The sequence below is a fragment of the Asparagus officinalis genome, chromosome 4 (assembly GCF_001876935.1).
Source record: "Asparagus officinalis chromosome 4, Aspof.V1, whole genome shotgun sequence".
In the NCBI taxonomy this organism is placed as follows: domain Eukaryota; kingdom Viridiplantae; phylum Streptophyta; class Magnoliopsida; order Asparagales; family Asparagaceae; genus Asparagus; species Asparagus officinalis.
This window is the reverse complement of record NC_033797.1, coordinates 34,354,555-34,366,610: the sequence shown is the minus strand read 5'-3', so window position 1 is coordinate 34,366,610 and position 12,056 is coordinate 34,354,555. Positions and strand designations below refer to the sequence as shown.

The window sequence follows — 12,056 nt, the reverse complement described above, 5'->3', positions numbered from 1 at the left end:
ATTTGGGTTTTGAGTGTGATTAAGTGAGCTTAATTTCGTTGTCAATTTGTATTGGGAACAAATCATTTTATTTGTACTTATTGTTGAGAGTTCACTTTGTAATACACAAGTACACCCAGAGGAGTGTGTGATAAGAGATGGGGTCAATTTCAAGAGGAGTGGCGTTAGTAGTAAAGCCTAAAGAGAGGTTATAAATCTAAGCACTTGAGAAAGGTGACACGGGCTAGGCCAACACTTAGAGGGTGTGTTGTGTGATTGCATTGTGAGCGTTAAAAACTGATTGTGTACTATCTTTTGAGATAGTGGAGTTTTCCTTGTGAGTGGGGAGCGGAGACGTAGGTCAAGAGTGACCGAACTTCGTGATCACATCATGTGTTTGTATTGTTTATTTGTGCTCTATCTCATTTGCATATTTGTTCTTCTTTTATATCACCCTTTGTTTATATTGCATATTCAAGCTTATATAATTTGTTGTATTTCATATTTGCTAGGAAATTATTAATAAGTTTAAATCGACATTAATATCGGATTAGCTTAGCATATACCCTATTCACCACCCTCTAGGGTAACTTCACTTAAACTCTCATTCTTCTCAATTTCGGATTTACAACTTCAATACCCACAACCCCAAGCTTTATTTGCAATCCCTTAACCCTTGTCATATAGGTGTTGTAAGAGAGATTTTTCCATCTTATTCTACTATGTGGAGAGCTTGATCTCGACGAGATCAAATTGCGTAGTTGTGAGACCTCGGGGAGAGATCATTGTGAAAAAGTTTTAACTTCCAAACCAGGTGTGTTTAGTGGATTACCATCGGGAGAGGTGGTCGGGACATAGGTCGTGAGGATCGAACCTCATGAACACATCGGCATGCAATTTGGCTAACTATTCTCTTGCTCTCTCTCTTATTTATGTCATAGTTTTACATTTATGTCTTGTGTTGCATTGAATTTTATAAATTACATATTTATTGTTTGATTACCCTATTTACCCCTCTATAGGGTAATTTCATTTGGTATCAGAGCGAGATCTCTATATTTGTTGAGGTTAAATCACCTTAGAATAAAGATCCAAATGGACTCAAACATGAATGTGCATATGCTTGAAGGTCAATCAACTACTAGACCTCCTTTATTTACCGGCAATAATTTCTCCTATTGGAAAGCTAGGATGAGAATTTATTTGCGATGTATCGATCTTGACATCCTAGAAATAGTAGAGAAGAGATATGTTGAAATGCCTAGCAAGGATATGACCGAGAATGAACGATATTTAGCTAACATTAATGTTAAAACCATGAACGCCTTGATTTGTTGACTCACTCCAAATGAGTATAATAGAGTCTCCATGTATGCAACCGTACGTGAAATTTGTGAGAAACTATGTATCACTAATGAAGGAACTCCTCAAGTCAAGGAGTCCAAAATTAGTAGCCTCATGCATGAATATGAGTTATTTAAAATGTTTCCAAATGAGTCAATTGATGTCATATTTTGGCGATTTACTAATATTATTAATGAATTACATAACCTTGACAAGGTGTTGGAGAACCAAGAGAAAAACTACAAAATCCTTCGCTCTCTAATGCCGGTATTGTTCGCGGGGAAAATAGCATTCTTCTTCATTGATGATTCCATTGCTATCTTGAATAACAACTTTTTGGGTTACAAAGATCCGGTCTTTTTTAGATCCGGTTACAATGAAAATCAAAGAAAAATAAAGAAAAATTATAACTCTTTCTCTTTTGTCGAACGAATCACGAGCTCCTGTTTTGCGGTCGCTCGCTTTGGTGGGTTGTTTGCCTGCGCCGGAGTTATTTGCCGTGGACCACCGCACGATCTAGATCCGAGCAGATCTACGCAGTATAACGGGTATTATTTCACCAAGGAAATAATAGCCGGATGGATTATTTCACCAAGGAAACAATCGCTCGAATCTCGGGATCAAAGACCAAGCTTTGATCCGGAGTGTAACAACGTAGATCTGAGATCTCGATCCCCTCGAACTCCTGCCTTTTGTGATGCGGGTGCTCGCTAGGAATCAGATTTGGACGTCCAAGTCTTCAAGCCTTCAAAAACTCTAAGATGAGGTCTCAATCCGGCAGAGTTTCGGCTCTCCAAAAGTTCTTCCAAAAGTCCTCCCAAATGATGAATGACCCCGCCTATTTATAGGCAACCAGATCTGTGCATTTGGCACAGATCTGGGCGGCCACCTCAGGGTTGGGCCGAGCCACCTTGAGGTGGCTCGGTTTCGGCCGAGCCCCTCCGGGTTTTGCGTCCGTCGTTCGGTTGTTTTGGTTCTTGTATCCGCTTCATCCGTGATTCGGTTATGCAGTTGATTGGTCTGAAATTGATTCGTTGACTTGATTCCTGATTTGGCAATAAATCCGATTCTGAGTTCGATTCCAAAACTGATCGTGACTCGATTGCGATTCATCCGAGTTTGCCCGTGGCGTTGCTCTGAACCCTGATTTATTCTGATTCTTGATTTGGAAGTCTGGATCCCGATTAGGCAGTAAATCGGCTTTGGTGTCTGAGTTCGAATCCGTTATATGGTTGAATGACTCGTTGACTCCCTGAACCGTTGGTTTGATTCCGTACGCGAGTGGATTCATTCCGTCGTTCGCGTGCGGTTCGTCAGCTTCGTAGCCTCGTTAATCCGCTCCGTCGCACATTGTTTGGCTTCGGTGTTGACGGGCTAACGATCGTGCTTAGATACGTCGCCCGATGGTTCATTAGTTCGTGGTGAGCCGTGTTAAGGGACCTATAAGCAATTTTATATACCTACAGATACCCCCTCCAAAGTTTTCCAGCCTCGTTCTTTTATAGAAGAGTCTGGAATACTTTGGATATGACTGTCCCAACCTTCAATCGGTGTGACGGGATCTTGGAATGGTTTCTGTTCTCGATTCCTTCAATCCTCCAGGCTATTCGGTGCTTTGTCGAATGCTTGAGAGGGTTCCGGTGCTGCATTTATTGTCTGACCGTTGTCGGAATTTTGAATTTGAAGTCGATTCTTGATTTCTTGGCTTTTTTAGCTCGAGTTGGTTGTTTCAACACGGAATTGACCATCGGTTGACGGCTTTGAATCTCCATTGTGACGCGTTGTCCGACGTTTAACACAGTTTATACTCGTAAGTCTTTTGGAGTCTACGCAGTTTAAGCTCTTAAGGAGTTGGAGCGGGGAGGTCTAGTTTATACTCATACACTCCTGGGAGTTATGTTAAGTTATCCTTAAGAATATTTTTTAGAAAAATATTCTCCAGAAACTTCTCAACAAAGAGGAGGGAATAGTTTAAACTCGTATACCTTATTGGAGTATTTCCGTATCCAAATGAGTTGAACCGGTCCGATAATAAGCTGAATCGGCCTAATAATGAGCCAAACTTTAGGTTCGAATAATCTGAACCGGCCCAAAAATGTGCCAAAAAGGCAGTATTTGGGTTCAAAAATCTCTCCAACCCTTCCAAATATGTGGTAGAGGGGTTAAATAGTTGAAGGACTGAACCGTAGGTTGATCTAAAGTCGTTCCAATGCTTAATTCAGCTCCAATTTGAATTCTGGTTCAAATTTGGTTCAAACTGGTTCAATTTGGCTCAGACTGGCTCATTCTGGTTCAATCTGGCTCAATTTGGCTCATTCTGGTCTGGTCTGGTCCAGCCAGGCTCAATCTGGCTCAATTGGGCTCATTCTGGCTCATTCTGGTCTGGTCTGGTCCAGCCAGGTTCAATCTGGCTCAATTTGGCTCATTCTGGCTCATTCTGGCTCATTCTGGCTCAATCTGGCTTGGTCTGGTTCAGCCCTGGTCTGGTCTGGTTCAGCCAGATCTGGTTCAAGGCTATAATCAATTTACCTTGTAGGTTTCTATGTCCCGTATGGCGAGGGGTCAATCCTCTACCGCGCCGGCTGATGGCGCGCCTCCCTCTTACGCCGGTGAGCTACTTTTTTCTGGAAATTTACAAATTAGTCCATTTTTTTCTTGGAAATTTGCAAATTGGTCCTTTTTCTTTTTTTACTCCCCGTTGTTCTCCTTGGTGAGGCAACCGGGAAAAGCCTTGATTCTCCTTGGTGAGGATCGACGCTTCAAAGATATGTTTTGCTTGGTCAAAACACTATCTCATAATAAATAAAGGGGGCGTTTTGTCGCTGCGTTGTGCCTTATAAGGCAGGGATATATTGTCGATATACCCTATCTTATGAAGGCGCAACGTGGCCAAAACGTCACACCCTTTATAAGGCAATGACTCTATCTTACCCCTTCGTAAGATGAGTTCAATTTCCTTTTATAACTGGAATTAACAAACGTTTAATTGCTTGTTCTCAGTTGAATACCCTTCTGGAGCGTTCTCATCTCACGCAGTATACGGGCGTCGTGGCGAGTATTATTCGACCTCCGACGATGTTTCCCCTATCCCGGTCACTCCTCAGTTCGTCTTGGGCACATCGACTGAGGTCGCTCAGGCGGTGAAGGAAGGTGGGCACCGAGCTCTTCGACAGTTGATTACCGATGCACCACTTGTGAAGGACGCCAGTTCCGTTCAGTCTCTCAGGAAGACTGATTTTTTGTTTGGCGACTCTGTCGAAGACCCGGATGCCGTGTTTATTGAGGCTGAGCAGTGGCTTCATAAAACTGGCAGTGGCTTCATATATTTACCGAAGATTCCTCGGCATCGTTCATTGACTGAGCTCAGGAGTCAGGCCGTGACACGGGAGATGTCGTGGCGCTTGACGGAGGAGCATGAGAGCGTCCATTGCGGCTAGATGTCGTGGCGCTTGACGGAGGAGCATGAGAGCGTCCATTGCGGCTACATCACTCATCAGGCGTTTCCTGGCTCGAGCAGAAGTCACATCACCGGATTGCGTCCTGGAGTACTGGGGCTGGATGCACCACCATGTAACGAGTTCCTCGCCACCGCTTCTACCTTGAGGAATTGCCTTGCTGCTCTAGGACGGGAGATGCCTGCGACGCGTCACAGGATTTATGGTTGGGTCCATTCTTTGGACAAGTTTTGGTGGACCCGTATGACGACGTATGTCTTGAGCCGATGGGGCGAGGAGTTGCACGCTTGTGGTTTATATGCAGCCGTTCGTGCCACCATGTATGGTTTGCCTGTCAGCGCAAGGCATTTCTGTGCTTTGTTCGAGCTTTATAATTTAGATTCGAACACTTTTCTGACCCGACAAGGGGAATTGGGCTTGGCTCTTCACGAGATGCACAGGATTTCTGGCTTACCCATGGGACAGATGTTGTATCAGGAGTACTTTCCCTCTAACCATGAATTAAGTCCGCTGAAGGATCGTATGCCTGATCGCTACGAGACTCTATGGGATCTCACTTGTCACTATCATATAGCTTTAGCGCAGTCTGAGCCTTTAGCAAAGAGGATTAAGACATTCGTGAGTCTGAAGCAGTTTGCCAATTATTTGTTCAAGAATATGGAGAGTAATTCTGGCGAGGCTATTTGTGAGTTGGCTCCACTTACTCCCTCAGGGGTGAATAGTCTGCTGAAGAAGATTGGCGCTCATTCTTATACCACTAGCAGTTCTGAGGGTGGCTTTCCTGCAGGGACCAAGTTCAAATCATTCTTGTGGCATGCTACCGCACCGATTCGACCAATGACTCTTCTTGCCGGTTATCTCGCTATCTGGTTGAAGAAGTGCGTTGTTCCATATCAGTCTGGCGATGCTTCAGCTCGCCTACAAGAAAGAACACTCACTTCTTCCGGTGATGGTGGCTAACATTCATCGAGGACTTCGACAGCTTTCTGGTGCCTTTACACGGAAGGAAAGTGATTTGCCGGGTCAGATTCCCACCCTTAAGACGGAGCTCCCGTACACTTACTTGATGGCTTGGTTCGTCCTTCACCGTTCCGATATGATGTCGGTACCGAGCGCCACAGATCATTCCATTCCTTTACTGCAGTTGCTTGAGAACGGCAAGTGGGAGGGGCGCGGATTTTCTAACATCAGACAGCAGCTGCAGGTCCACAAGTGTTGGACATTTTCCACTTGCTTTCCGCAGTTCTCCGGCCGATACGGCGATTGTTTGATAGATGAGGAGAGGCCGAGAGAGTATCGAACTCACTTGGACATTGGCTGCTTTAACTGGCTGGTGAACATTAGGCCAGGTTATCTGACTTCTCGGGTGAGGGATCAGTGCTTCATAGAGCCATATCTACCCTGTCGATTCGCTCGTCAGTTTGGTTACGATCAGCTTTACGTCGGGAATCCTCGTCAGCAGCTTCGGGCCCACGGCGGTTTGGTAGATGGTCTCCGTGCGTGGTTATGGACCGTGACTGGCTGTACTGGTGCTAAATTCAGTCTCCCGAGTGCTGATCGGCAGTTGCACCTCACTTTCTTAAGCTGCAAGTGGTTGTTAGCAGCCAACAAGACTATCCCCGTGAAGCCGATTGCAGAGTTAGAGGCCGAGGAAGCTTCTCAGGTTGATTCCCGTAGGATTTGGGAAAACGCTCGATCACAGAGGACACGGAACAAGACTCGTCGGATTGATGAAGAGGGAAAGAAGACCTTTCATTCCGCAGACGAGGCTTCAGGGGGAGATCCTGAAGGTTATGAAGACTTTTCTGAGCGAGGTTTGCTATTCATCTTTTCCTTCCATCTTCCAGAAATATTGAAACTGACTATGGTTTGATGTTTCAGGGACCACAGTTGACCAGGATGAAGAGTTCCGTCCCCCTCCCCAGGCGAGACCTTCGATTATTGTCCCTGCTGCTAGGCGGAAGAGATTAGCCCGCAAACCGCGTGTAGCTTCCCGAGCATCTGATATGGACTTGGCTGGTGATGATCCTGCTAGTGACGAAGGTAACATCTACTCTGTAAACCACCTTCTTGGTTATTCGGAACATTGACTCATGCTTTTCCATCTATATAGGAGAGCGTGGAGAGAGCGTGAAGGACGCCAGTTCTATTCAGCCTCTTCGGAAGAGTGATTTCTTATTTGGCGACTCTGTCGAAGACCCGGATGCCGTGTTTATTGAGGCTGAGCAGTGGCTTCATAAAACTGGCAGTGGCTTCATATACTTGCCGAAGATTCCTCGGCATCGTTCATTGACTGAGCTCAGGCGTCAGGCCGTGACACGGGAGATGTCGTGGCGCTTGACGGAGGAGCATGAGAGCGTCCATTGCGGCTACATCACTCATCAGGCGTTTCCTGGCTCGAGCAGAAGTCACATCACCGGATTGCGTCCCGGAGTACTGGGGCTGGATGCACCACCACGTAACGAGTTCCTCGCCACCGCTTCTACCTTGAGGAATCGCCTCGCTGCTCTAGGACGGGAGATGCCTGCGACGCGTCACAGGATTTATGGTTGGGTCCATTCTTTGGACAAGTTTTGGTGGACCCGTATGACGACGTATGTCTTGAGCCGATGGGGCGAGGAGTTGCACGCTTGTGGTTTATATGCAGCCGTTCGTGCCACCATGTATGGCTTGCCTGTCAGCGCAAGGCATTTCTGTGCTTTGTTCGAGCTTTATAATTCAGATTCGAACACTTTTCTGACCCGGCAAGGGGAGTTGGGTTTGGCTCTTCACGAGATGCACAGGATTTCTGGCTTACCCATGGGACAGATGTTGTATCAGGAATACTTTCCCTCCAACCATGAATTAAGTCCGCTGAAGGATCGTATGCCTGATCGCTACGAGACTCTATGGGATCTCACTTGTCCCTATCATATAGCTTTGGCGCAGTCTGAGCCTTTAGCAAAGAGGACTAAGACATTCGTGAGTCTGAAGCAGTTTGCCAATTATTTGTTCAAGAATCTGGAGAGTAATTCTGGCGAGGCTATTTGTGAGTTGGCTCCACTTACTCCCTCAGGGGTGAACAGTCTGCTGAAGAAGATTGGCGCTCATTCTTATACCACTAGCAGTTCTGAGGGTGGCTTTCCTGCAGGGACCAAGTTCAAATCATTCTTGTGGCATGCTACCGCACCGATTCGACCAATGACTCTTCTTGCCGGTTATCTCGCTATCTGGTTGAAGAAGTGCGTTGTTCCATATCAGTCTGGCGATGCCTTGCCCTTGGAAGTGCTCTATCCAGCAGTTCAGCTCGCCTACAAGAAAGAACTCTCACTTCTTCCGGTGATGGTGGCTAACATTCATCGAGGACTTCGACAGCTTTCTGGTGCCTTTACACGGAAGGAAAGTGATTTGCCGGGTCAGATTCCCACCATTAAGACGGAGCTCCCGTACACTTACTTGATGGCTTGGTTCGTCCTTCACCGTTCCGATATGATGTCGGTACCGAGCGCCACAGATCATTCCGTTCCTTTACTGCAGTTGCTTGAGAACGGCAAGTGGGAGGGGCGCGGATTTTCTGACATCAGACAGCAGCTGCAGGTCCACAAGTGTTGGACATTTTCCACTTGCTTTCCGCAGTTCTCCGGCCGATACGGCGATTGTTTGATAGATGAGGAGAGGCCGAGAGAGTATCGAACTCACTTGGACATTGGCTGGTTTTACTGGCTAGTGAACATTAGGCCAGGCTATCTGACTTTTCGGGTGAGGGATCAGTGCTTCATAGAGCCATATCTACCCTGTCGATTCGCTCGTCAGTTTGGCTACGATCAGCTTTACGTCGGGAATCCTCGTCAGCAGCTTCGGGCCCACGGCGGTTTGGTAGATGGTCTCCGTGCGTGGTTGTGGACCGTGACTGGCTGTACTGGTGTTAAATTCAGTCTCCCGAGTGCTGATCGGCAGTTGCACCTCACTTTCTTAAGCTGCAAGTGGTTGTTAGCAGCCAACAAGACTATCCCCGTGAAGCCGATTGCAGAGTTAGAGGCCGAGGAAGCTTCTCAGGTTGATTCCCGTAGGATTTGGGGAAATGCTCGATCACAGAGGGCACGGAACAAGACTCGTCGGATTGATGAAGAGGGAAAGAAGACCTTTCATTCCACAGACGAGGCTTCAGGGGGAGATCCTGAAGATTATGAAGACTTTTCCGAGAGAGGTTTGCTATTCATCTTTTCCTTCCATCTTCCAGAAATATTGAAACTGACTATGGTTTGATGTTTCAGGGACCACAGTTGACCAGGATGAAGAGTTCCATCCCCCTTCCCAGGCGAGACCTTCGATTATTGTCCCTGCTGCTAGGCGGAAGAGATTAGCCCGCAAGCAGCGTGTAGCTTCCCGAGCATCTGATATGGACTTGGCTGGTGATGATCCTGCTAGTGACGGAGGTAACATCTACTCTGTAAACCACCTTCTTGGTTATTCAGAACATTGACTCATGCTTTTCCATCTCTATATAGGAGAGCGTGGAGAGAGCGAAATGAGTCCCGATTCCGTTCCTGTGTCTCCTGGTGAGCCTGACCCGCTGCCCCAGTTAAAAAGGCCTACAGGGGTTGCCGACATTAGGGAGGATAGCAATGTAGGACCTGATTCCGCAGATCCAGGTACATCTACTATTGACAATGTATCTTTTAGATGGTATACAAAAGAATTTGTGCATCCTCTAATCATCTCTGTACATCTTGCTTCTTCAGATAACTTGCAGGAGGCATACGTGGATTTTGGGAATAAAGAGGCTAACGCATCCATAAGGGGTAACTCATTTTTGTTGGTTGTAGTCTCTTTATTCTTCTTTGGTACTTATATTCTTTTACGTCAGATTTCTCTATTGATGATTTTGACGAGGAAGGCTTGATCGCAGAGACTCCTACACTCCACTTCATGTATAGCTCTCCTCAATTTGATGGCCAGTTACCCGGAGATATATTTTCCGAGCCTACGTTCGATAAGAATCTTGAGGATGATTCTTTCGAAGGTATATGCCTCCTCCCAAATTAATTATAGGACTAGCCAATTTTGACTAATGCAGCTATAATGTGATGCCTTTGAGAATTCTGACTTGTATTTAACAGGAGTTTTTGTTGAGAATGACCCTGTTGAGCCGGCTATGGGACCAACTACACCAGTTGATACACCCCCAGCCGTTACACCTCCACCACCCCCAGTGACTCAAGAGGGTATGAATACTATTTATTTACTCTTCAAGGTCTTTTTCTGACGGTTTTTTTTTATCGTGCAGGGAATTCTTCTCGTCTTCATATTCTGGCGAGGGAGTTGTTATCTGATGATGATCCTGAGAAGATTGTCATCTGTATAGAAGTCCGCTCCTTCTTCTCTTTCATGAATGCTATGATTGGCAAGCTTTTCCATGGTGGACTTTCTCTTCGCCAATTCAAGCCTTTCCTTGATTCTAAAGTCAATTTGATAAGGGAAGCGGGACATCCAGATTTGGCACAGGCTATAGTTGATGACCTTGATTGCCTAGAGCATGAGCTTCAGATGTTTCGTGAGCTCCGAGATGCAGGTGGGGAACTTCCCGATGCATTGGTTATCCTGAAGATACTAAGGATAGTATCTTTTCAGGAACTTGCCGTTTATCGGCATCATAAGCCGGTCACCGTCCTTGGTGACAAGGCGATATGCGCCACTCGAGTAGTACTACGAATGACCCTTCCCATTTGGGTTCAAATTTGCCATTCTTCTTGGAATTAAGGCTCATAGGCCGCCTTTCAGCTAGAACCAAATCCCCTTCTTTGAAACTCCTTTGTCGAACCTTTTTGTCGAAGGCTCGAGAAATTCTGGCTTGGTAAAACTCAATATGCTGTTGAGCTTCCAGGCGCTCTTCATCGAGCCTCTCGAGTTCTTCGAGGCGTTTCTGATGTTGTTCTTCGGTCGTCATCTGGGTTGCAAGGGCGATCCGAAGCGACGGGATTTGGATCTCCAATGGAAGAACAGCTTCACATCCGTACACCAGTGAATACGGGGTTGCTCCCGTTGGTGTGCGCACCGTGGTCCGATAGGCCCATAGAGCCGCGCCAAGCTTGTCATCCCAGTCTCGTTTATTAGTTGTCACGATTTTCAACAAGAGTTTGATGATAGTCTTGTTGAAGGCTTCAGCTAATCCATTCGCTGTAGGATTATAAGCCGTCGACGAGATATCCTGAATTTTAAACTTTTCGCAGAACCTTATGAAGGCGTTGCTGACAAACTGAGGACCGTTGTCATGTATGATTCGTCTTGGAACACCATACCTGTAGATGATGTGGTGTTTGATGAATGCAATGACTTTGCTCATTTTAACTTCTCTGAGTGGAACTGCTTTAGCCCATTTGGAGAAGTAATCGGTAATTGCCAGGATGAACCGGTCGCCTTTGACTGATGGGGGATTTATAGGGCCAACAATGTCCATTCCCCAAGTCTCGAACGGCCATGACGTAACCGAAGGATGCAGATGCTCCGGAGGTTAGTGCACATAATTCACGTGTATTTGACATGCATTACACTTTCGGGCATACGTGATTGCATCGCTCATCATGGAAGGCCAAAAATACCCCATTCTTCTGATGCGATCGTAAAGCTTGGGACCAGGTTGGTGTGCGCCACACTCTCCTTCATGCGCCTCCCTAAGGACCTCTTCAGCTTCTTTGGTTGATAGGCAACGCAATAGCAACCCATCGTACCCCCTGCGGTATAGCGTTCGATTCTCCGTATTGTAGTAGAATCTTGGTGCTCTTCACCGGATTGACTCTCTTTCCTTTACATCTTCTGGCAAGATTCCATGCAAGACGTAGTCGATGATGGGGAAACGCCAATCTCGTGGTTCGAACTCGATTTGAGTAGCGTGTACCTCTTGAACCTCTTCTTCCTTGGCATCTTCATTGTAAAGCGGCACTAGGAGTTGGTGAGTTCTTACCGTAACAAACTGCTCTGTTTCGGGAGGCTGTGCCAGTGATACGGCTAATGCTGCCAATGCGTCTGCATAGGTATTCTGTAGCCGTGGAATATGTTCGATAAAGAATCCTTCGAATGATTCCCTCATCTCCACTGCCATCTTATGGTATGGTATTAGATCTTGGCTTCGAACCTCATATTCTCCTTGGACTTGCCTGACTATTAGCTGAGAATCGCCGAAGGCCTCGAGATATTCAACCCCCAGCTCCTTAGCGAAGTTGAGTCCTATGAGTAATGCATTATATTCGGCTACATTATTTGAGCACGGTTCCGTCAACGAGTAGGCCCGAGGCATCACAT

At 46.4% G+C, this 12,056-nt stretch overlaps 1 protein-coding gene across 1 annotated transcript; it reads left to right on the top strand.

Annotated features, from left to right (window-relative positions):
• Positions 6,776 to 10,023, top strand: LOC109838492. The gene is made up of 5 exons (XM_020406930.1): positions 6,776 to 6,821; positions 9,266 to 9,409; positions 9,500 to 9,559; positions 9,667 to 9,780; positions 9,878 to 10,023. The coding sequence occupies exons 1-5, from the start codon at positions 6,785 to 6,787 to the stop codon at positions 10,021 to 10,023; spliced, it is 501 nt and encodes a 166-aa protein (XP_020262519.1). The 5' UTR covers positions 6,776 to 6,784.

What these genes read in the sequence shown, in the direction of transcription:
- LOC109838492 (XM_020406930.1), top strand. Translation starts at nt 6,785, where the DNA reads ATGGACTTGGCTGGTGATGATCCTGCTAGTGACGAAG. An exon ending in GGCTAACGCATCCATAAGGG is followed by an intron (nt 9,560 to 9,666) that starts GTAACTCATTTT and finishes GCTTGATCGCAG; the next exon opens with AGACTCCTACACTCCACTTC. An exon ending in TGAGGATGATTCTTTCGAAG is followed by an intron (nt 9,781 to 9,877) that starts GTATATGCCTCC and finishes TGTATTTAACAG; the next exon opens with GAGTTTTTGTTGAGAATGAC.